At 41.2% G+C, this 23,946-nt stretch overlaps 1 protein-coding gene and 1 long non-coding RNA gene across 5 annotated transcripts; one reads left to right on the top strand and one right to left on the bottom strand.

Annotated features, from left to right (window-relative positions):
• Positions 1 to 719: 719 nt before the first annotated feature.
• Positions 720 to 7,594, bottom strand: LOC106043539 (uncharacterized). Of its 2 annotated transcripts, XR_010833666.1 has the most exons (5): positions 7,311 to 7,594; positions 6,351 to 6,567; positions 4,155 to 4,292; positions 2,443 to 2,732; positions 720 to 1,061 (listed from the first exon to the last, which is right to left on the bottom strand). It is a non-coding gene; the product is annotated as an uncharacterized lncRNA (long non-coding RNA). The 2 variants fall into 2 exon arrangements; XR_007161618.2 differs by having other exon boundaries at positions 6,351 to 7,594.
• A 105-nt stretch (positions 7,595 to 7,699) lies between these two features.
• On the top strand, positions 7,700 to 23,085 carry MLF1 (myeloid leukemia factor 1). 3 transcript variants are annotated; one of them, XM_048059365.2, is made up of 8 exons: positions 7,700 to 7,938; positions 12,081 to 12,243; positions 14,814 to 14,858; positions 17,023 to 17,112; positions 17,976 to 18,104; positions 19,205 to 19,364; positions 19,933 to 20,065; positions 20,874 to 23,085. In XM_048059365.2, the coding sequence occupies exons 1-8, from the start codon at positions 7,919 to 7,921 to the stop codon at positions 20,974 to 20,976; spliced, it is 843 nt and encodes a 280-aa protein (XP_047915322.1). In that variant the 5' UTR covers positions 7,700 to 7,918; the 3' UTR covers positions 20,977 to 23,085. The 3 variants fall into 3 exon arrangements, with proteins under 3 accessions (XP_047915322.1, XP_047915324.1, XP_047915323.1); XM_048059366.2 differs by having other exon boundaries at positions 7,761 to 7,926; XM_048059367.2 differs by lacking the exon at positions 14,814 to 14,858.
• Positions 23,086 to 23,946: the final 861 nt, after the last annotated feature.

Here is a 23,946-nt window from a genome sequence, read left to right as displayed (position 1 = left end):
CTTCAAATAGTAGCAGTAATAAAAAGCAATGCTGTAAGTATTATTAGGGCAGAATTTAAAGTTCACCATTTGTAATTTTGACTTAATGTAGTATTTCTTAATTATTTTTTTTCCTGACTCTGTTCCCTTCCCTCCCTGTCTTCCTCCTTTGCTGAGACCTAGATTAAAAAGAGTAGCAGTGGCCAGGCCAGATTATGTGACACAGGGGAGCAAGACTTAAACACTGAGTCACTCTGGAATTGCCACTCCAGGATGAGATGTGACACGATACTTGCACTCTTTCTGGAGTTGAAGCTCAGCCCAGAAAGGGGAGGAGGGAGCTCAGCTCCTAGGGCTAGTGCAGAGCCGTCCTTCACTCCTAGCTAGGCTCCCACCCATCAGAGCGTGCTTCACGAGCTGAATTTTTTTTTCTAACGTTACTTAAACCCAGGTGAAAATGAAAACCGCTACTTGGCTATTGCTTTTGCTTCTTTAGAAATACAAGACGGATTAGGACTGCACGGCTGTAGTGCTGTAGTGGTGATATGAGAAGCCTTTCAGCCCTTGGGGACCATTTCTGAGCGCAGTATTTTGAAAAGGCTGTAGTTTAAAAGGTGCCATCTCGCGCTTGCTGAGCTGCCACTGTAAAAATCTCGTTCCCACTAGATGTCTCTGCAGTCCCAGCGCAGTTGTCGCACGAACCTCAGTGGCCATCTAGAAAGGCTGTATAAATAAATGCACGTAAAGCGAACCTGCCTTTTTGTTTCCTAACTGGAGCTGGAGTTCAGGTATCAAGACAGAGCACTGCTGCCTTAGAATCTCAATCTTTTCAAATAAGAAATACTGATCAAACAGGTAAAACCCAAGCATGTACAATGTATTCAGTGCAGTCCCTGGGGGACTTTACCAGAAGGAAAATGTATCCTCTCTGTCCTAAAGCAGCTTGCCACAAGGTCAGGCAGTGAGCTCTGTGACCGGCAGCTTCTGGCACTGCCTGCTGGGGACAGGACTGTCACCTTCCTCTGGGCGCCGCAGGTGCTCCCGGCTGCTGGAGGCAACAGCTGGATTTTCAAGTTACAGTTCTGAAAGGAAGACATAAACAAACCTCATTCATTATTATTAGTGGGACCTGAATGCTGCTAACATTTGTAAAAATGTCGAATGTGGGTTTTTTGGATACCTTTTCAGTGATTTCAGAGTATTTTTCTGTAAGTTATAGCCCTCTCATTTCAGTATTCATACGAGTTACAGAGCTGGGTGACTATGTGAATTGATTATACATTTAAATAAAATATTAATGTAAATGTTATTACATGTCTACCGCTAGTTGCTTGTAGTAGAATGATGCTTTTATCTGACACTTACCAACAATTTATAACAAACTGCTTTTGCAAAATACTCTGCGTTGGGCTGACGTTACAGATGGAATGCAATCAGTTTTTTAACAACACTATCAAAAGGCCGCTTCCACTAAAAAATATGCCTAAGCCTCTGGAAATTGCATTGCGTCTTTAAGCCTACCTGTAAAAGACTTTAACCGTAAAAATGTAAGAAGTAAGGATGCCTCATTTATGCCAATACATTTTAAATTTAAATAGTAACTGCTGAGCCTTACAAAACTGACTGGGGATTGAGCACTGATTGTCTGAGTCCTCTCAAATTACCTTCAACCTTGCTTCTGACATTGCTTGGTTGTACAAGGAAGGCTACAGTGCAGAACTGATCGGAGCCCCCAAGTGACCTGTTACCAGGTTTTTTTCCAAAACAGTTCAGAAAAAGGACTTAGTTTTAATACACTGTGCTGGTCCTCAACAGATAATCAGAACTAAACTTTCCCTGCACTTTTGGAAGTTAGGGGCTGCAGCAAATGTAATTAAAAAGTAATTGTGTAATAAAAGTTGGCATTTTCTCTTTAGAACTGATTAAACCTCTTCTTGACAATTAAAATTGACAATTAATTCTTGCCTTACCTGTGAAACTAGTCATATGCCGTGATCATTTCTGAGCTGTATAAACGTGATGTTGTGATAAGATGTGCATTTAATAGACTTGTTTTCTACAGGGCTAATTTAAATGTGGCTCTAATATTCTCTGTTCAACGAGCAAGATTCGTTTTTAGTTTTAGAGACAAACAGCCTACGGCAGGCAAGACCTTTCGAATTAGTTCTGTTATTTGAACAAACAAACACGGCACTGTCTGAACTGTGGTCGCCAGTTTTAGGTAGTGGAGAAATCTGGCTCCAGGTGGTGCAAACGGCCTGAAGCTGGGAGGAGCTCGGGTTTAGATTCCTCTGGAGGTTGGCTGCTGCCAGCCTGCTGCAGCAGGTACATCAGGCGGCGCTTGCTGCCTAGCTGTCCTAGCCCCCGGGTGTGTGACACCATGCGATGTGCAATTTTGTTTGGCTGACTTTACATCTTGGTGGCCAAATCCTCAGCTCAGTTTTGGCAGCCTTCACTACTCACCCGGTACAGATTTTGCCGCAGGAATACGTTTGCTGCGTTCACTCCTGGAGCCAGCGGTTTGTGAATCTCAAGGCAGAACGCCTCCAGTCCCGGCGCGCAGAGGAGCCCCCATCAGCTCTCACACGCGTTGCCGTTGGCCACGTGCACTGCTGAAGGAAGCATCAGGGCAAGCACCAAGTGGCTTTGCCCCAGTCATCAGAAAAAACTTGCGGCTGCGATGGTGCTGCTACTGGAGTTGAGGTTTTTTTTTTTTTTTTCTCTCTTCTTCCCAGTGCCAGAAAGATCAGTCGCTGCGATTTAAGAAATACATACGTCACCTCACAGAAGACTGCTCAGGTTCAGCATCTTCAACATTTATTGTCTGGTGGTTTGGCCATTGGGAACAGCAAAATGAGATAGCTGCGAATTACTGGAGTAACTCAGGAATAAAATCCCCTCTGCTCCCTAATCCTTTAATGTGTGCTGCCGTAGTGCTTATAATTAAATAGTTGCTGTACATGATGGCAACGGAGCCCACTTAAACAAATATTATTTTTGGACCAAATCCTGAAATCATTGATAAGCATTCCACTGTGACCAGGTTTTGACTCTTTTGTTTGTTTGTTTTCTTAATTTTTTTTACGAATGAGACTATATAGATTTATAAGCCTCCATTTTCACCCTGCTATACAAAAAATAAGAACAGAACAGAAAATTAGGGCTGGTTAAAACATGCAGTTTCACTTCATGAAAAATAAAGCCAGGAAATCATTGCTACAAGATGTACTTAACGTCAAAAGCTTAGAAACTCTCAAGTGGGTTTATAGTTTACACAGAGGATGTGAAAAATGACATTGCAATAATTTTTAAAAGAAACAAAAAGAAAACCTTAAAAGAAAGGTTTCTTAAAAGAAACCTTAAGGTTTCTTAAAAGAAACCTTATCCTGCAGGTCTTGGAAGTGAATTTGTATTACAATGCTGAGCTATTGTGAGGGCAGGCTGTGTCACGTACCGCTGTTGTGCACTTTCTAGCAGTTTCTTACGGAACATCTAGATCTGGTAACTCACAAATAAGACACTGGACACCACACATTCTTATAAGGTAATCCAATCTGGCAATTCCTACAGTTCTCACACTGGTATTTTGTAAACAGCTACTAAATAAGTAAATGAAATCAAATATAGATTTTAAAGAGGGAGCAGATCTCTCACATTTCTCTGAATCTAACAGAATATATTTCACCAGTTCTTTCAACTATCTCAAAGAAACACAAAAATCCCATCCTTTTACTTCGCTGAAGCCTTCCAGATACGAAAGACTTCAAATGTACTTGACACAACGCGAGGACCTGTCTCGCAGTCTACATGATAGTTGCTGCCCTGACAGCAGCACACAAGCATTAGTTATTAATTCATACATTATTGATAATCCTCTAATTTGTGTGCGATGGGAGGAAGTTGGTCTGCAAGTAAGTTATAAATGGAAGGTTATCAACAACTTGCAGAGGCCAGTGATAATGCTATATATAGCTCGTCCCAGCACACGCTCTGTTGATGCCACAAAACACGTTTCTTACCCACCAGTGGTGCGAGTACAGAGTTAGGAATGAGCTTCTACAGCAGCTAACGTAAAATACTTGCTCTTTTTCTTAATCAACTTCAAAGACAGAACAGTTGCTTTAAAGGTTATTTCCTGATGGAATGAAGAGCACAAAGTGAGTCTCAGACTGTACCTGTATACAGAAATGTTTGCTATCACAGTAGTACGTGTACGTCTTAACATCTAGCCAGCAGCATCGTCCTTTGGTGTACAATCTTCAGATGGGTTCTAGCTCTCATTCCAACAAACCAGTTGCTGGCTGGCACTTTGCCTAGTTAAACATGTATGCAGTTAGGCAATTTTCACCTCCAAGTGTTAAGCATGCCTACTGCTTAAACGTAATCCTTGTAGAAAAACAGTAGCTGATGACTACACAGTCAGAAATATTTCTGTATTTCTCAGCAATTGCACCAAATATCTTTCACATATTTTAATATACCTTACATAGCTCTACAATACTAAATAAGTTGATCACAACCGGGATCTCTTTTCAGCCTCGCTATAATTGATTTGTGCTCTGGATGGAACAGGAAAAAAGCCAAAGTGAAACTGCTCCAGAAAAGAGCCACTCAGCGTGAAGAGTTAAGGTGAACACAAGTGTTAGTAGGAAATGTTTGGGGCAGGAACCTAAACAAATATCTGTGGAACTGAGAGAGAACAGAGCATTATAAATACCAACAAGACGTCAATATGGCAAAATGACCTTTTGTTCTAGATGAATATGTTCAACAAAGCTCTGAAGTCTGAATCAGATGTAAACAGTCATATCACCAAAATGAATAAGAATTAAGAAGGTAAATTAATTCCTAAGGGAAATCACTGTAGATCTCATTAGTTCAGGAACAAGATACCTTAAAACTTTTAATTAAAGATAATATTTACTGCAAATGAATAAGAGTTGGCAGGTTTCAGCAGAAACCATAATCTCATTTATGCAAAGTTTTCTTATATTAAGGCAGACATCATTAATCTCATTGGAGATGCCCTCCAGACTGACAGTGCTGTAGCACTGAGGTGATTTCTTACAGAAGTCTTTTTATCTACACAAAAGAAATCTAACTCAAGCAGACACAAACCATAAGAAGGCCTGAGCAATTAGAGATATCACTCTGTGCAAATAGAGTACTGACTTTATCGTGTTAGTGAGCCTCTCATAATGAGCTGACTTCTAACGGGGCCCATCTTCCCACTAGCAGCCGAAAAATTAACAATAACTAGAACTCATATTGCTCAGTTATCTGCACAGTAATCCATCTCAGGATCTGCTCTGACTTGGAAAGAAATTTCATCTTCCAGAGTCTGACTCCATAGAAAATTAAATAACAAACTGTAGATGATACGATGCACTCTCAACAGCTGTTGGAAGGCTCCACATTTCCTTTTTATCATTGTACAGAAGAGGCAATGGGTTTCTTATTACAAGGCAGAATTCATACAAAGGCTGCCCGGCACTAACTGAACGTGCAGTCTGTTTTGTGCCATGTTCAGAAACTGCAAGAAAATATTGTCAAAAAATAGTTAGTTAGGTTTTGGTAACTGCAAACAAGTTAACCGCCCTAAAACATACGTTTTGAGAAGATAAAGCTCCACATGGGTAAGAATTTGCAGGATTTTATATCTGACGTGCTAGTTATGTTAACAAAAACTCGCCTTGCTGGTTTGTAGCAAGTACTAAATACCCACCTAGCACACCATGTCATGGATATTAATGAACTGCAATAAGAGCAAAAAAAAAAAAAAAAAGATCCATGGTATCTGTCTATTAATCAAAATATAATGACAAGTAATTAATAAATGAGCACTGTATATGACCTAGTCACTACGGCAAGTTACTGCATATTGCATTTCCAGTACAAATACAATCTAGCTTCAGAGTTTTAAAGAGCTTTAAAATCTGTAGGTTGAAAGACTAACTAGAGTGCAAAAGATGACATTACCACAACGTTTGTAATATTTTTTGTGTGCGGTTCAAAACAAAGCTTGAATTCTGTCTCTGAGCAATAAAAAAGTTCTTTGATAACATCATAACTGGCACAAGATTTTGTTACAAAAAGCCCCAAAGCACTCGAGTTCACTTCCATGACTACAGCCTGATTTGTTTTATTTGCTAATCTTTCATCAGAAATGTACAAACAGTTCACAGACTTCACCTGGATAATCAATGTGTAACCGTTTTTCTGTCATGCTTCCCTGCCCACCGGTCAGTCAGTATAAACATTTTCACTGTAACAACTGTTCAGACTTGGAGTGCATCTTAAGGCTGCAATATCACCACTTGCTAGGATCTAAAGAGAAGTCTACATCAGTAGACAGCAAAATCAATGCTCACCCGATTACGGATATTTTTCAAAAATATTGCAGGCTCAGTTCATTCATCTTTTATGTCGGTTTTCCACTTTGGGCCAAATACCAGCAGGGCTGCTTCTGCAGTATGATGGATCTTAGGGGGACTAAGGATCTGCTTTCATGACTGCCATATAAACACTCTCATGCTCTCTCGTCCCACCTCGTTGTCCAGGGCACATTTTTTGTCCTTTCCCTAAAAGCTGGGAAATTGAAAAAGAGGTGAGGAGGGGAGGAAGGAGCCTTCGCTGCCTCTCTGCAGGAGATGTGAGAGGAAACAACCTGGGGCGCGCAGCTCCGAAAAACTTTGCCATTTAGACCAGAAGAATGTTTCCTGACACACACACATTTTTCTCCATAATTCTCCCATTTTACGAAGAACGGTGAGATTTCTGCAAGCCTGATTCCTGCAAACTACTTTCAGGACTAAGTTTATGTATAACCGCAGCTTTCAAACACACCCACACGTTCACAGCCACTCTGCTCCTCAGGAAGCCTAGGTAACGCTCCCTATATATTTGCTCCTCTCTCTTACTGAAGCCTTCCTTTGAAGCCCAAGCCCAGTGACAGGTTTTACTGAGGGGTTTCTCCCTTACAGGAGGCCGTGGAGCTGATTCTTCCCGCGGAGAAGACAAAAGAGCTATTTTTCCCTTTCTGTTTAAGCAGTAACCCTAGGCATTTTCGCTCTCAGGGCCGCACAGTTAGGCAGTACAGCAGGAACTGCCGGGCAAGGTATGGAAGGGAACTGCTGCAAAGCCTCAGCATTTGGATCTGTCTTGTGAGTGCCTTGGAGATGTGGAGTGAAAGGTGTCGGGGTGTACACTGCCTGTCCGTGTCCCCGACAAGCGGGTTCTGCCCGTCTCGGCCTCGCTTTTGTGTAACGCTGCACTTTATGCGACAGTTCGTCACGGCGCGTTTTAACGCCAGGCGGTGTGAGGTGTTTTACCGCTGCCCTTCCTGCGGCAAGCGCTGCCGCACCACAGCCCCTCAGCGAGCTTCGGGGGGCACTGCCTTCCCCTCACGACGCACGGACTTTATTTGACTGCCACCTAGTGGAAAAAAATAAAATTGAAAAACAAACAAAACCCCACGATTATTTTAAAAACTACTCCAGCCACGCTCCCCGCGGCTCCCGAGCGCAGGGAGCAGCCCTGAGGGGCCCGGCCCCTCACGGGGCTGACCGGGTCCTCCTGGATCTCCCCCTCAGCCCCGGGCCCGCCCCGGGCGCCCCCTCAGCCCCGAACCTTCTGGAGCGGGGCCGCGCGCGGGAGACCCGCGGTTGCCATGGCAGCGCTGCCGCGCGTCACGTGGCCGGGGCGGGGCGGCGGGCGCCATGTTGTGTGCCGGGGGCGCCGCTCGGCGGAGGGGCGGGCGTTAAAGGCGGGGCCGGAGGCGGGAGGGGCCCGGCCGTGAGGTGAGGTGCCGGGACGCCGTCCCCCTGTCCTTCCCGTGCCGCTGTCCGCTCGTCCCGGCCTCGCAGCGCCGCGGGGAGCAGCCCGCTGAGGGGACGCCGCCAGCAGCCGCCGCGCTCCGAGCCGCGGGGTCCTGGCGAGGATGGACAGGTGCCGCATGCTGTAGGTTTTGTGTGGTATTTATGTGGGTTTTTTTCACTACGGGGGTGTTTGCGAGCTCCTGGGATGCAGTGCGGGTGCGGGGGGGCCGGGCCCGCGGTAAGACCCCAGGGCTGTGCAGGGGGCCTGGGGCGCACGGTGGCCTCGGCGGTTCCTAATGTTTAAATACACGGCACTTAGTATTGCCAGCAGACGTAAGGGCTGTGAGGACGAGGGAGGCTGAGCGCCAGGCCCCGTGGTGCGGGTTTGTTGCCGTATCCCCTGGTGACCGGGCGTGCTGCTGGGCTGCCCCGGTGCATCCCTGGGGGGAGCCCGGCCCCGGGACAGCCCCTGGGGCTCTGCGGGGCTCATGGGCACGATTGGCTTCTCGGACCAAGCCTGCTGTGCTAGCAGCTCTTCGTTAGATGTGGGACGTGCAGGAGACTTGGCTGTGTGGATCCTCTGCATAGTGTGACAATGTTGATGGAGATTAAGCTTCGTTTGCAGTGTGGTTCTGTGATCCTTTGATACATCAGCTGCTCTCCTTCTATTTATTCACTTTATTCGTTTTATCCTAGCTCTTTTAAAATGCCTCATGCAGTTCAAAAGTGGAGGAAAAAGATTGTGGAAGATAGAGGAAGGGAGCGCGTGTGAAAAAGATCGATGTTGAAATTCATTTTCTTGGCACCATCCTCGTAAATCTGTTTTACATATAGTTAAGGAAATGAGCTTCTTACTTCAGATAAGATGAGCTTCCAAAGCAGCCTAACAGGAGGCATCTGTTGCCCCACAAGGAGAGATTTGGACCGCTGAACTGGAAATAGTGTGTGGGTGAGAAGTAAGGTCTCCATCTGCGAGCAGCTGCCTGGGGAAGCAGCAGTCACTCAGCCCATGTGCTGCCCGGCCAGCTGAGCTCTGGCCCTGCTGCCTCAGACAGGTGCAGAAGGTGGAGCTCCTCTGCCCAGTGCAGCTGTCCCGTGTATTTAATTTACTGGTAAGCAGCTTTTGTTTTATTGCTGCAAGTGTTATCGTCGGTGCTGTTCTGCAACCTCAGTCTTATGTTCCATCCTAACTTAAAAAATGTGGTTAATTAAAAGTGCAGCTTTCAAAAATCCTGAACTGCATTTATTGTTTTAGGATGCTGATTTTTTTTTTAACTGAGCAGGAGCATACACTGAAGTAAGAAGTAGCAGTTGCAGTACTTCTTGTAGTACTACTTGTACTTCTCCTGTGCGCTGTAACAGGTTTCAGCAGGAACTTTGGAGCTTAAGCCTGAATTGTACAAGACCTTACCAAGTCAGATGCATCTTAGTGAAAATCCTCACTAGCATATGTGCTAGCAGCATCGGTCCCTGCATTTTCAGCATCTATTTCTCCATGTAGACTTACTTACTTGTTTGAGACCTTAACGGTCTAAGAAGCTGAACATTCAGTTCCCTTTGATCCCTTCAAATATATATCAAGTAAAAGTCAAATGAACTACTTACAAGACAAAAGTGCAGGTTCTGTTACTGCAAATACTGGAATGACAAATGTACAAATAGTTTCCATTCAGAACTTAATGTTGTGAATAATTTGTGGTGCTTAGCATGTGAAGTGCACAGATTCAGTGTGTGAAATCCTTACAGAGCTTCTTTTCTTTTTCCTCCTCACCTTTACAGTATAATAGTGCAAAGTCTGCAGAAGTCTTGTGTGTCTCAGCCAAAGTACTTCCCCCACCCCTGCTCAAATTTAAAATTGGGTGTCATCAATGGTAATTAAACAAGGTTGCTCTACACCTGTTGCTGTCCTATGGTCTGTGATTGGGACAAAGGACTTAAGATCTTGCATCCTTTATTGAGGAATATTAAGGAGACTTTGACTTGCCTTATATATATGTTTTATAAGGGTGATTATATTCCTTTTGTAATTTGAGTTTGTCATAAGAAACATCAAGAGGATATGGTTAATTCTTTTGGAAGCCTTATGTTCCAAAAGGATTCTCACTTCCCATTGTTTGTGCCCTGCTCCACAGCATACAGAAATTAGGCTATTTCTCTGGAAGCTTGACAATGCTAGATTTTTTTAATAAATGTTTTCCTAAAATCTCCTTAGGGAGACTGCAGTTCCAAAACAAGTTGCTGCATGGTATATATCCTGCTTCCCTGTCTCTGGTGCTTAGAAGTTGTTTCTAAATTCTTTCCTAGACCTTTTATCTTACCTAGGACAGAAAAATATCCCTCCCCATTAGTTTTCCCTGCAAGTATGAGTATATCAGATAGTTGTACGAAGGTGAATGGCCAACAGAAGTTGCCAGAGATATTGAAAGAAGGCAAAAAGAAAACTTCACAAGGTATCAAGCATTGCTTTGTCTGGTGACATGTATTACTACATGTTATGCACAATAAATTCAACCAATTTTTCTTACCTAAATTAAACCTATTGAATCTTATTTCACTTGTGTTGTGATAACTTAATTGTGGGTGTCCTAGTTCTGAACTGGAAGGGAATGGGGAGAAATTTTCTTCTAAGCTATTGATGGAATGCAGTTCATATTTAGTTTGCCTTAATAACCACACCAGTCTGAAGTTTGTGGCGTTGAAAGAGACTGGAGGCATGCACACGCTGCGGTGGTGTGTTCATGCTTCCCTCCTCTTGGCTCGTGCAGTGACTTTCTGCATCTGTTCTTCATCCTGTGAAAACCAAGCTGGCTGTATGCAAGCTGCTTATCACACTGGATTGAAGTTAAAGCCGGCTGTCATGTGAGTGGGGGAGATTAGGGCCTGCTTATGGCAGTGGAAAAACTACTTGTGGGCTGTAACGGCCTGTCTGCACCAGAGTGCGTGCGCATCGCTTAAAGGGATACTGGTGGGTTAGCATCTTGTTTGGAAATTAATCTAGCTTTACATTCCTAATCTAATTTCTGTTAGTGCATTTCTCTTCTTTACTTAAAAGGAAAAATTAAATTACATGCAACTTTCTCATCAGAAGAGACAGCAAAAGGATCAGAGTGGCCACGCGGTGTGGAAACTGGTACTTGTGGTCTGGAGGAGAGGGGTGGGGATCAGAAAGCCTGCTCAGGAGACTCGCAAGGGATGAGTGGGTACTAAAGAGGTCAGAGGAGCAGCCGGGAGCTTTTCTTAGGGGCACAGGATGTTACAGGAAAGGTGGTGGTGCCCTGGAGAGAAGGAGGGTGAGAGGTGTCCGGGGAGTGCCAGGAAATTGGTAGGAAAGAAGACGAGGTGCTGCTAAGCCTAGGTAACATACCTGGGAAATGACTGGTAGTGCTAATAAAGCAGCTTGCAGTGGGGAAACTAGACTGGAGATGAAGGGAGGAAATGAAAGGTGGTTTTTGTATGAAGTAATCACTTCCAGCATTTGGACCACAGGCAGCAGTGTTATTCATGTAATATCATATTTTGTCTGACAAAATCACGCTTTCTTCCTCTTCTGGCCTCAGTTTGAACTCCTTAGTTGTTGGCCAAATTAGAGAACGCAAAGAACTAAGTAATAAGGGAGAGCGACACTAGCGATGTTTTACCTGCAAGGCAAGCTTTGGATTACTGCTGGGGTTCTGTTGGTTTTGGGAGATAGATATTGAGTGTTTAGAAAGGGGATGAAAAACTTTTATCTCTTTTTTGCTTTTCTGTTATTCTTCCTGAGTGGAGGAAAGGGCTGCGAGAATGTAATTTGTGAAGGTAGAGGAAGGGGAAGGCAAAGGTACAATGGGTGGGGGATTAAGATAAAGGGGATGGAGTTGGCGTGAATTTAAAGGATGGTATACAATATCAGGGGTTAGAGGTAAAAAGCGATAAAATATAGGTCAGTCTGTAGTTCCTGGCAGATAGCAAGTCCAGGATGGAGTAAAATGTCTGCAGGGGACGGGTTATTTTAGAGATAATGCAGTGTGGACACCTGAGAACACAGGAGAGCAAGGAAGGCATCTGATTAGACAAAAGAACTAAGACACCCGCCCACCCTGAGAGATGGGAAAGACTGTGAAAGAAGTGGCAGCTCATGAGGAACAGGAGGGTAAAAATGACTGCCCTGTTGGGTCCTATTCTATAAAGAATATGGATAGGGCGCCATATGGAATGACATGAAAAACTGAATTTTAGAAATTTCAGCTATTTTACATTGTTTGGAATTAAAAAAAAGTGACTTTCTATGTGGAATGTCTTTTTCAGTGATCCTTTTGCCGCACATCATGAATATATGCGGCAGATGATGAGAAGCTTTTCTGATCCCTTTGGACGAGATCCATTTTTCAGTATAACAGATGGCGGGGAGAGAACAGTAGATCGAAGAGCGCGCCAGGATTCTCAGGTTGCTCTGAGAGGAAATCGCAGAGTAAGTCTTTTCTTAATCTCTAAGGATTGCTACATGGAATTTACATTTACTGGTAATATGGCTGGCTTCACATTTCCATACCTACTAAACTTGGCCCAGTGGAAACGGAGCCAGGCTCAACTGTTACACCCTTGGTCACATTCTCGTATCAATGAGTAAAATGTGAATATATTTTTGATTAGTTAATGGCCTATATTGTTTAAGCATTTATTACTGAACACTGACAAACTTGTTATGATTTTAGTTTTGACAGAACCAAAATTGTCTATTATTGAACACTGTTCATCTAGTTGTGTTCAATAAATATTTATCAAACACTTGTTTTAATGAATATGAAGTATTAAATGTTTCTATTGTAGAAAGGCATTGAAAAATCCAAAGCCAGAGCCTTCTCTGAACATGCATTTCCTTTTTATACTAACTTGACTTTAAAAGGTACATCGATATGTTGGTGACTTTACGCTTGAGTATCTTGTGTCTAGTTATTTATGTTGAAATTTGGTTTAAGCAAAACCATAGTTTCAGCCACCTAAATAGTTTCTATACAGGTATGTTAAACCCTGTTTCAATTTCTTTTTTGTGAATAAAGGCTTCATGTTTTCTATTTGGTCTGATTCTCTTTGGTCTCCTCTGTGTACATGGCAGGTAAGTATTAAAGATCAGGGGAATTCATATGGAACCTAGTATTTCTGTAACTACCAGCTGCAATTCAGAAGTGGGTAATAATGTTTTGCCTGAAGTACCTTTTCAACTGTCTGGGCATTCAGGGCAATTATAGCTTATGCTTCTGTAACGAAGTCTTTTCTATTTTCTGTATTTAGAAAGAATGTACATTCAGTGTTGGTCCCTTTCCTTCCACCAAGCTAAATATTTTGCCTTTGAATGATCTATTAGTTTAATGAGCAATGCTTGGTTTTTAAAAAACTATTGGAAGGCAACACATATTGCAGGGATTTGTGGCTGTTGTTATTCAAACCTAGATGTTAAGAGCTCAATAAGCACAGTTGAAACACAGACTGTCACCTACTTGTCAAAAGGGTAACTGTCAGATTCCTTCCTCTGAGCTCATACCTCACCAGTTAGTTTCAAATATAGAGTCAAATATAGATGTCGCTGGATCTAATTGGGGCATGATCTTTTTCTCTACTCAAGCAGATTCTCAGGCCTTGGTTCAGTAGATGCAGAAAAACAGATTAAACTTCTTTTTTCCTTGATATCTTAAGGGTTTGTATCCCTTATTCTTAGCAATGAGGCATTAAAGCATAGCATGCTTTGTGGTTACAGAAGGGAACTGAAGGTGCAAGAGCACTGCGTTATTTGGCTAAGCACAAAAGAATTCCACATGTGCTAAAATCTTTCCAGTATCTTTTAATGTTCCTCATCTTTCACCTAAGAGGTGTAAGTTGTCACAAAAACTATACTGATTATTGGAGCCTTGTAGTTGTCACAGACTAATTTTATTGGCAGTTGCCTAATCTAACAGCTTTTAGTATGTCTTATAGAATAAAGACTCCATAAACTTTGACTATGACTTAATTTCTGATGATATCCTTTTGTACCTGATACTATCGTACTCTTTTCTGTCACTAGTACATTAGACAGCAGTCTGTAAGAGTTCATGAAGTTATTCAGGAATTGTGTAATTCCGTAGTTCTCTATTTACTGTGAAGAGCTTGGTGCTTCTGCCCGACTGCTCTTTCTTTAGATAGGCTTTTATGTAACTCTCCAATCTTAGTTTCCTGGAAACACCAGTTTGTTTCCCAGCACTTAATTGCCCTGTTGTGTAGGGTTATTCAATACGAGTTGGTCAAACAGGAACTGTACTTGCTGGTGTTTTTAGCTACGTCTATTTATACAGCTTCAGAAGCATGTAACTTGCTCGTGGGGGATAAGCCTTCAGGTGGTTCTATATATGATGATAGACTTACTCAGACCTTCTTTGCAATGACCTTTGAAACTGCTGACGAGTTAGACTTCATTTTTTTTATTGCAGGAGATGTATGGACATTTTAGAGAAATCTTCTATATCTACATTAATACATAGTGCTTGGGAACAGGTCAGCTGTATCGCTTTGGATTTTACAGCTTAAATATGCTGGTCTTTTGAAATTACATAAATTTACATTAAGTGGGGCTATTGATTTGTTGTTTTAATCAACTTTCAGTGATGGATTTCTATTGCATGAATAGAACAAAGTGTTTTCAGAGCAGTAGGTGATGTCTGAATGACTGTGCCTTAACGCAAATAATTTTAGTACACAGGTTATGTTATACAAGTGTTTCTCAACTTCTAGCTTTAAGGGCTTCTAGTACCTACATATGAATACGCTTAAAAACAACAGCTGTCACGACATTTAAAAGCATAACTAGTATTAAATACTTCTGTATACCCAGAGACTGCTTCGTATTATGTTGTCATAGCACTCTATGAATTACCAAGGTCCTCTTGAATGTTTTAGTTGATCAGAAATGTTTACTGTCACTTGCTGTATGTGAAGGTGCAAAAGGTGTTTCTGCTGTGTCCCCTGATAGGTACAACAGCTAAAAGACACTGGTCCTTTTTCTTCCAGGCAACAAGCTACTCCCTCATGCCCTTTGCAGGCTTTGGTAGCATGGTTAGTATCCCAGGAGAAATGATTTTTTTGCCTTTTGCTAATGTGTGCATACTGTCTGCATAACTAAAGCATGGACAAGGGCTGGTGTTGGCGTGCTTGCAACCTGCTCTTACTGGTGCTGGGGTATAAGGCACTGTGTAATTACAGATTGTTTCATATTCAGTGAAAATACCAGGTGTAGGCTAAATATGCTGGTGTGGAGGCTGGAAAAGTTACTACTTAGCAGCTTGCTTTTCTGCTCCGTGGTGTGTCTGTTAGGGCTTGTTCCTGAGTGGAGTTGAATAAAGTAATACCTGGAGCGGGACCCGTACCTGAGTGCTGCCTGTGGGTGACCACTGATGGCTTGGAGCGTGCTTGTGGCCGTGGTGCTCACCGAGAGCTGTAGTGCTGCTCGTGGCTAAGACCAGCCAGCTTCAGGAGACAGAATTTCTGCAGGGGCTGGGCTCAGAATGGTTTTGAGCTGCAGGGTTTGGGGCCTGAATATCGTGTAAAAGATCCATAACACCTATCTGAGGGAAAGCAAATCTATTATTTGCCTCAGAGGTTTTTGCTTCCTTTGGAGGGCTTTAAAGAGTCCTTAGGTTCAAAACCAGTAGCTTAATCAGTGGCTTTTAATTGCAGATCAGGTAAAAATAAGCATGAGTATTTTTGAATGTTCAAATCTAAAAATTACTTGTTTAACTACCTTTTGCAGAGGCACAGAATGGTAACTTGCTCTGCACAGAAAGTGCATCAGCTAATCAGAGCCCTTTTGCTATTACACAGACTGGTTTTATCCCCCAGTCTGTAGTGTGTCTGTAGGTACGGCTGACTCCTATGTAATGTTGTTGGTTCAATGTCCAGACTTTTAACTGTAGAGAGCAGTTTTCTGGAGTTACTGATGTTTATAGGTAGTTTGAGGCATCAAATCACAATTATTGCATAGAGGTTTTGATAGCCCTTAAGGATCCAGATTTCTTGCTGCTCAGGACAAAACTTGAAGATTTTCTGTACCTGAATTTTACTGAGCTTTGTGCTTATACTGCAGATTTTTGATTTTAAAATGCATAATTATTTAAGTACGTTTAAACCTAATTGCACATATTTCCAATAGTTGGAAGAACTACAGTCAGTAGCACCTTGGTGATGCCGGGGACCTGCTACGTGCAGACCTGCACCTGCCTTCCCCTGCCTGCTCTGCAGCCTCCTGCTGAAGCTGAGCCTCCAACCAGTGCTGTGTCTGCAGCTGATCAGTGTGCTCCGGCCTGAGCCGCTGGTGTCAGCGACTGGGCAGCACAGTGGGGAGTTAGAGCAGCTCCTGACTAAAAGTTCACAGTACGAGGGGAAAGGCATGGTGAAAATCATCTCTACCATCCCCACCTGCTGCACTGGAGAGGAGCCCAGAGGAGCATGCTCATTTATTTGGGACTGCATTGCTAGCTTCCCAGGTGGCTGCTTAGGATAGCCTACCCTTTTCCCTACTTTGTCTGTCTTTTTGGTATTTTTTGGTTTCTTTTTTACCAAAGATAGCTTTCATCTGTACAGGCAGTATATGCCATCAGCTACAGACCCTACTAATAATATTCTATGTGTGTAAACCTGTCTTAACACCCCTTGTGCAACACTGGGTCTTCTGCTTTCATCTCAAAATAATGAATGTTTTGTTGGATGCTTCTATAGCATCAGGTAATTAAGTTGTCATTAGGATCCTGAGTTAGGATTCTCTGATCTTTCCTTGTTGCCAGTTTTAGCTGAGTAACCACTTTCTTCTGAAAAGGAACTGTGTCATCTGGGATGCATTTTCAGTGTGATTCCGTGTGTATTAAGGGATTTGCAGAACAAAGATAATTTGATCTTCAACAAGTACGTAAGGTATGGAGTTAGGTTAGAGCGTATATGGCAATAGTTCTAGCACACTAGCCACAATATGAGCTTACTCTGACATTCTAGCATCAGAAATCTTCCAGTTCTGTCTTTCCAGCATCTCCAGCTTAACAATTAAGTTCTTTGTGCTACCTTTCATTTTTTCACTTGAGAAAATGCAGTTTGGCTTGTTTGTCTATTAATTGCAGGCTATGAAATATCCTGTTGGTCTGATTTGCAGAAAAAAAAATGCATGTCAAAAACAGCCTCAAATTGAAGAATCACATTTTGTTTTAATTTTAACTGTTGTATTGTCTTTCAGCATGATGCAGATTTCGGGGACCCTTTTTTTGCAATGGACAGAATGATGTCAAATATGAGAAACAGCATGTTGGAGATGCAAAGAAAATTTGTAAGTTTTTTACATTTGTTTTAATTCTCTTTGTAGTGGAGATTGACGGTTATTTAAAATGTTACTCCAAAATTCCTGCTAAAAAAATGTTACTAGTTGGAAGTAGATAATAAGAAACCACTACTTCCCACACCCACCCTGAATATATAGTGGTGTTATTTCTGTGTTGTCACTGATTATTTGCCAACAACAGTACTTCAAATGTATACTTGATTCTCTAGGGCTTAAAACTTCTCAGAGTTATCTGGTCTCTGGCCATTGCCAGAGCTGACACCTTAAGTGAAGGAGCTGTCTGGAGTGTTACTGAATACTTAAACAACAAAACACCGAACACCTAAATGCTGCCCTGCATCTAGATCTTCCAGTGTGTTTTATTTTCAGTGCGGCTTGTTTCTTCAGTCTTTGAAGATAACACCGATATCTCTTAAGTGTTACTGAGTGTATTTACTGTATTTCTCTGGCCTTGTAAAATGGCTTGTTACCATCATTGCTCAAGCCCTGTTTCACCTGAACTCTTTGTGTCTTACTGCGTACTGTATGGGGTAAAACTGGCCTTACAGGTTATCTTCATTACTAAATTAAGCCATGCCAGAACAAACTTCTGAGCAGTTGCTTATTGCTGCCCATGCTCTTCATTTGTTGACATGCTTCCTGGCATGGGGAGGCCGGTGCCCAGACAATGCTAGGACAACAGTAGGAGCATATCTAATGCCTGGGTCTGTTCTTGACAGCCTATAACTGTGGTGCCAGGACTTGAGGATTAATTTATCAGGGCTATTCCTTTTATTGATAATCTTAGAATGTGAGAAGTGTCTTATCCACAATATTAACTCTTATTAATAAGAAGTCTGTATTGCTTGTAGGATGAGCTGTCTGTCCATCCAGATGCACACACCTTCAGCTCCTCCTCTGTGATGACATATTCCAAAATAGGGGATGAACCACCAAAAATTTTCCAAGCCTCAGCTCAGACGCGCACAGCTCCAGGAGGTGTAAGTAGTCTTGAGGAAAAGTGTGGTATGTAATTATCAGAATCTAAGTTCATCTATGCCAAACCCCAGTTTCCTTCCAGTTCTTTCTGCTGGAGACAGTTACTCTTATAATTTAGAAAAATGTCTGTGTAAATATAGTCTTTAATCAAGTAAATATAGTATTTAGTAAAGGATGCTTATACTAATGTGCTGTTTTCTTCCTTGTTGTTTGTATATTTCTAAGTATACAGATAAATAAATTGTATACCTGTCAAAGACTGGAAAACTTGAGTGCCAGAACAGCTGATTTCTCAAGGAGGTCTTGAGGTGTCTTTCTCTTTGCTATAATTCACTTTTTGTGCATTTAAAACTAAAACTGTCTACAGTAGAAGATAGCAAAAGGCAGTCTACTTATGCAAAACATCATTTAAAATCATTCTCTTTACTCGAGTACTTTTAAACGCTTATGTAAGGCTTCATATGAAGATGCCCTTTCATTGACTTCGTCGCAGCTGTTGCATCTAATTCTGCTAAGAAATTTGAATTTGAATTTGAACCCTGAAGCAAGGTTCATGAAAGACTATATGTGAGCAGTAAAGGCCGTTCAGCATGATTGGCTGTGGGATATGTTCAAGCTCAAGCAGACACTCAGTTATCAAAAAGGTTCTAATAATATACTTATGAACACAGTGATAAGTGGTTGCCTGGGTTTCAAGCCAGTCAACATGACAACCTAGTAATTAGTTGTCCCTTCGTGCTGAGAATATTGGCATCAGCTATTACTCATTCTGTTGTCACGGAGAATGTTGAAGACTTGTCTGCATGTAGTATATTTAGACTAGGCTTTTTTCCCAACAATTAATATCCAGCATGTGCGTTAGTTATGGAGCTTTAGATGTTCTTGTTTAATCTTTCGGTCTGTTGGCAGAAGGAAAATAGACTTGATCTGTGTTGTGGTGCATTTCCAGCCAACCCAAGAAGTAAGGCAACTGGAAAAGCAAGTAAAACCTAACTTTTTCAAAAGTCAGATATTAAAAAAAATTTGAGGAAGAAGAAAACTGATAGATTTGGTTTTTACCTTTTTGTTGTTGGAAGGACACTTATTTCCCTTTTTTGTACAGGTTAAGGAGACAAGAAAAGCACTTAAGGATTCTGAAAGCGGACTGGAAAAAATGGCTATTGGTCACCACATTCACGATCGTGCCCATGTCATAAAAAAATCAAAGAACAGGAAGACTGGTGATGAAGAAATAAACCAAGAATTCATCAACTTGGATGAAAGTATGTCTTTATGTGGCTTTCTGTTGTTTTACACTGATACAAGTTTTGAAGTAGTAGTTCTAGTTGTTCTAGTTCTTGGCATCTTAAAAGGGCAGTTTTTCAGAAAGTGCTAAGTCTGCAAATCAATTCTTTTACTCAAAAATTCAAACATCTGAGGCTAAGGTAACCAGTTAAATTTAAATGTTCTGTTACAATATACCAGCAAATAGTGCCAATTATAATAGCTGTTTGTATTTGAAGGTACTTCAATCAAATTTTTTACAGAATATTACTATCTGCTTTGCATTAGTTTAAATGGCTATACTGCTCATGTTGGTAATAGAAAAAGATATATTTCAGAGATGTGATTAAAATGTGCAGGTACTTTCACAACACTGACTTTTCTTTTATCTTCTAAACTTAAGCCCAGCAATGTTTTAGTTGTCTCTTACAGATACCTTAGAAAAACTTTGTAGGTTGAGTACAAAATCATGGACCACACTGTGCAAAAACCTGCTTTTGATAAATGTTTTTTCCTATCTTGCTTGCATTGATTTAAAGATAAAACTAAACTTTAACTGTTTTTCAGCTGAGGCCCAGACATTTGATGAGGAGTGGCAGAAGGAGATAACCAAGTTCAAGCCGTCTAGAACCAGATACAATTTAGAAGCTCCAAAATACAGAAGTATTCAGCACATACCTAGGGAAGATGGATTAAAAAGGTAAAAATAGTTTCTGACTAGATCAGGGAAATATTAGCAAAAATGAAAATTCAATTCTGAAGCAAGTTGTTTATGAACAAACAATCCTTACTGGCAATCTGAGGAGAGAGCACTTTTTTTGCTCCTGCTTTTCTGATGCTGCTGCAATTAATACAAAGCACTATTTTATGAACTGAATCTTGAAGTTAGTATTTTGACTGTGCAAGTTACTTTGAGTTAACAGGCTAAAATGTTACAGGACTTTTTTTCTAGAACTGTATGCTAGTGCTCTTAGCTCAACTATATATAGATGCTAACATCCCCTCCCCGAGTCATTAAACTGGGTTAGCTGCATTAAGATAAAATCCTCACCGAGGACTGGGTTAATCTGTTCTCCTGGGTAAAAGGAAAGACACCCTCCATACAGTTGAAGACAGAAAACCCCCTCTCTTCTGGGTTAAATTTCAAATGAGACAAAGGTGTAATGCCTTTATCAGTTGTGTCTTTGGTAGAGAAGAAGGCTGCAGAAGAGGAATATTCCTGTTCTGTAAGCTACACAGCACTTCTCTTCTGGCACCTCTTCAGTCCTAGAAGCTTACTTAAAGGGGCTACTTTACCTTCATTTTTCAAACTGAGCTGTTTCATTCTTCCTATCAAGTGTGCGAGAGGAGGAGGCAGTTCAACTCTGTGGTAGTAACAGCACAGGTTTGGAGGGAATCTGTTTTACAAACAATAACTAGACTTCTGTATCAGTAATAAAAAAATGTGCATTTCCCCTCCCCTGTATTGTATGGTGGTTGTGATTTTGTTGTGCTTCTCTTTGTTTCAGAGACAAACCACTCGTATCTGTGGGTTCCAGGGGGCCCAGAGTTTCCATGGAGAACCTCAGTGTGAAAGGAACACATGTCCCCATCAAAAGCAGCAAAAAATAAAATGTTTCCATTGTCCATTTGGATGGAGATTCTTCAGAGAAGATAATGGTGCTGCACTGCTTATGTTCATATAAGTATACACATGTATGACCAATCTGTCTTTTGTTTTAGTGTCTTGCTACTCTAATCTATTGACTGTTGAATGTTGTTTAAAACTTCAGCTCCTAGGTTAAGTCAACTAGTGTCAGTAAATACAGAAAAGACAACAACAAAAACCTTTCTACTTAAAAGCACTTTAAACAGAATTACTGATAAACTATTAAAAATATATGCTTTGGTTAGCAGAGTCTTTTCTCCACTTAAAACTGCACCAGTCTCAGACTTTTAAGCCTGATAATTAAAGTTTTTTTCCCCCCCGCATTGTGCGACTTGCACAGAAAGCAAATTCTGTTCTTACTTTTTGTGGCCAAAATAATTTGTTCTGGTGATACAGCAATCAATAGCCATTTCAGTACCCTGTAGCCACTGTATATAGAGCTTTAAATTCATACTTTAAATTGGTATAGAATCCCCAGATTCATCTTGATTTTTAAAATGAAAAAGTGAGAGGAGTACTAAAATAACAAATACTACTTTTAAATTGTGTTTATCAGGTTTATCAGCATTCTTACGTTCATAAGCTGCACTTGCATCTCTCATCTCCATCTCTAGCCTGTTAATCTCATATTTCTGGTCCTTTGTATGTTTCCTTTGGAGGTAGCCCATTATTCTTCATTCTTGAAGGTTCTCCATTGAGGTTTTCCATTACTCTAGAATAAAATCACTGTGTCGTAAGAAACTCAGATGTAACTATCAGCTCCTAATTGGAAAAACATGGGAGAATTGATTCAGTAATGTGCAACCATTCATTATCCCATTTCTTGTTCTAAAAAGCATTTCTTGTTCTAAAAAGCTATATCCCTACATGCAGGAAACCATTTCCCCCCTCAGCTGAGATGAGTTCTTATATTATTTCATACCCTGATTTAGTGGATGTAGAAGGATCCTACATCTAACATTTGACCTCCCTTGACACTTTTCTCACTGTCGTTTGGTGAAAGGGTCTGGTGTTCTATAGGAAAGCAAACTGACTGAGAACAGGAAGTGTCTCTGTATTAGAAGTGTTAAGTTTGTGTGCTGTCTCGTTACTCTGATCCCATGTTGTAGAATGTTGTATCTACAGAAACTTACTCTAGCATTAGCACTAAAGCATATATTTCAAGGCTAAAACATAGTGTAGCCTTCAAAAAAGTCACTATGTTAAAATTGTTTAAAAAGTTTAATATTCATGGCTAAAAGAAATGGTCTAGGTTGTATCTTTCTGCAGATTCCTCAGATTATTTAATGTTGCTTATTAATGTGTAAAAAAAAAAGTACTTTTTTTGAACTGATGAGAAAATAATAGTTTCTCTGCTTGTTTAACACAGTGGCCTTATTTCTATTAGAGCAAATACTAGTAGCAATAATTTTTTGCTGTTGCACTGTTCCACCAGCAGTCAAGGTAAGAGGATTTACTGTAGTAGGCAGCGTGTGTTGTAGCTCAGACATGCGCACATCCCTTCTGCTGCTGATGCTGTGGGAGCTGAAATCTCTGACAGGGAAACAGGCAGAAAGCCATGTGTACTACCACAGTAATAATACCTGCGGAGGATGTCTGCCAGAACCCTTAATCTAAGGATGCTTTTATTCTCTTCAGAAGGTAAGAGTACAGCTTAGGGCCTGATCCTTCATTCACTGAAGACATCAATTTTGCAATTAATGTAAGTGAGAATATCAGGCCATAGAGGCATTTTTCAGGCATGTCACTTAAATTTCCTAATGATAAACAGCAGAAAACAATATGTTGTAACTTCAGCAGAAATCTGAATTTTGAGAGATGTTGCTATTTAACAGAAGACAGAATTCATCTGACTGCTTGTATTTTTGCCTATGCTTTACTGGGATGGATGAACATAAACAATTGAGAAAATGAGAACATCATGGGTTATAAAAAATCTTAGTAGAAAGGGGCTAATAGTCATTATAGACTACTTTGTTATGCAAAACAATGTTAATGTTATGCAAGAGAAATTGTTCTACATAGGAACATCTGAAACTATAGTTCTTTAATAAAGAGTTATTTATTATTTATGTTTAGTGTTTGGCTTACTTTATACCACAATGATTTGTGCATTACTCAGTTTGGGCTGCTCTAAAATATTCTTCCATGTGACATCAGTAGCAACACAGCAAGGGAAATGGGTCTCTTTCCAGAAAAAAACATGCATTTACTACAAACAAAAAAAAAAAAGCTTTGCAACAAGAAAACATTTGGTCATGGGCCAAGTGTTTCTTACATTAAAGACTAACTATGATTATACCAGGAAAGAAAAGTATCTCTACTCTCAAATATTTAAATAAAATTTGCTATATACATTACTTCATTGAGCTATCATTTGAGTGTTAGAATGTCATCTCTTCCAGCTGCTACTTTCCAGTTTAGACCATGTGACTAAGTGCACAGTCTGATCACTTCTTAAATTCAGACACGCTTGGTGCAGTGACTACTTCACTGGGGAGCCTGTTCCAGTGTGTGTTTTTTTCATAAAGTATTAAAAATAAGCTCAGTCCCAAGAAGCCCTTAAAGAGCAGGCCAACTCTCCTGTCCCTCTCAGTCACTGCTGTCTCCCAAGTCCCCAGGCTGAGAGGTGCTGGTTATCACAGTCCCATAAGTGCACACTGAGCCTTTACATGCCATAACCCAGGCCTGTCTACAGCCATGGTTCCCTAGTATAAGTAGCCCTTATTTTCATCTGAGTCAATATCGTTTTTTGGGGGGAAGATGAGTTGTATTCTTTTTAGGGTCTCACATTTACATGTCAAAGCCCCCCAAAAGCAGGAGCCGCCTTGCACCTCCCATTACTCCCCAACGTGCCCGTGCAAGGCGAGGGCAGAAGGGCAGGGTGAGGAGGCGGGAGCAGCTTCAGCATCGGTTTAAAACCGAGAATTCCG

The sequence above is a fragment of the Anser cygnoides genome, chromosome 9 (assembly GCF_040182565.1).
Source record: "Anser cygnoides isolate HZ-2024a breed goose chromosome 9, Taihu_goose_T2T_genome, whole genome shotgun sequence".
NCBI classification, from domain to species: Eukaryota; Metazoa; Chordata; class Aves; order Anseriformes; family Anatidae; genus Anser; species Anser cygnoides.
Note: the sequence above shows the minus strand (reverse complement) of the source record. Positions and strands in the feature narration are given on the sequence as shown.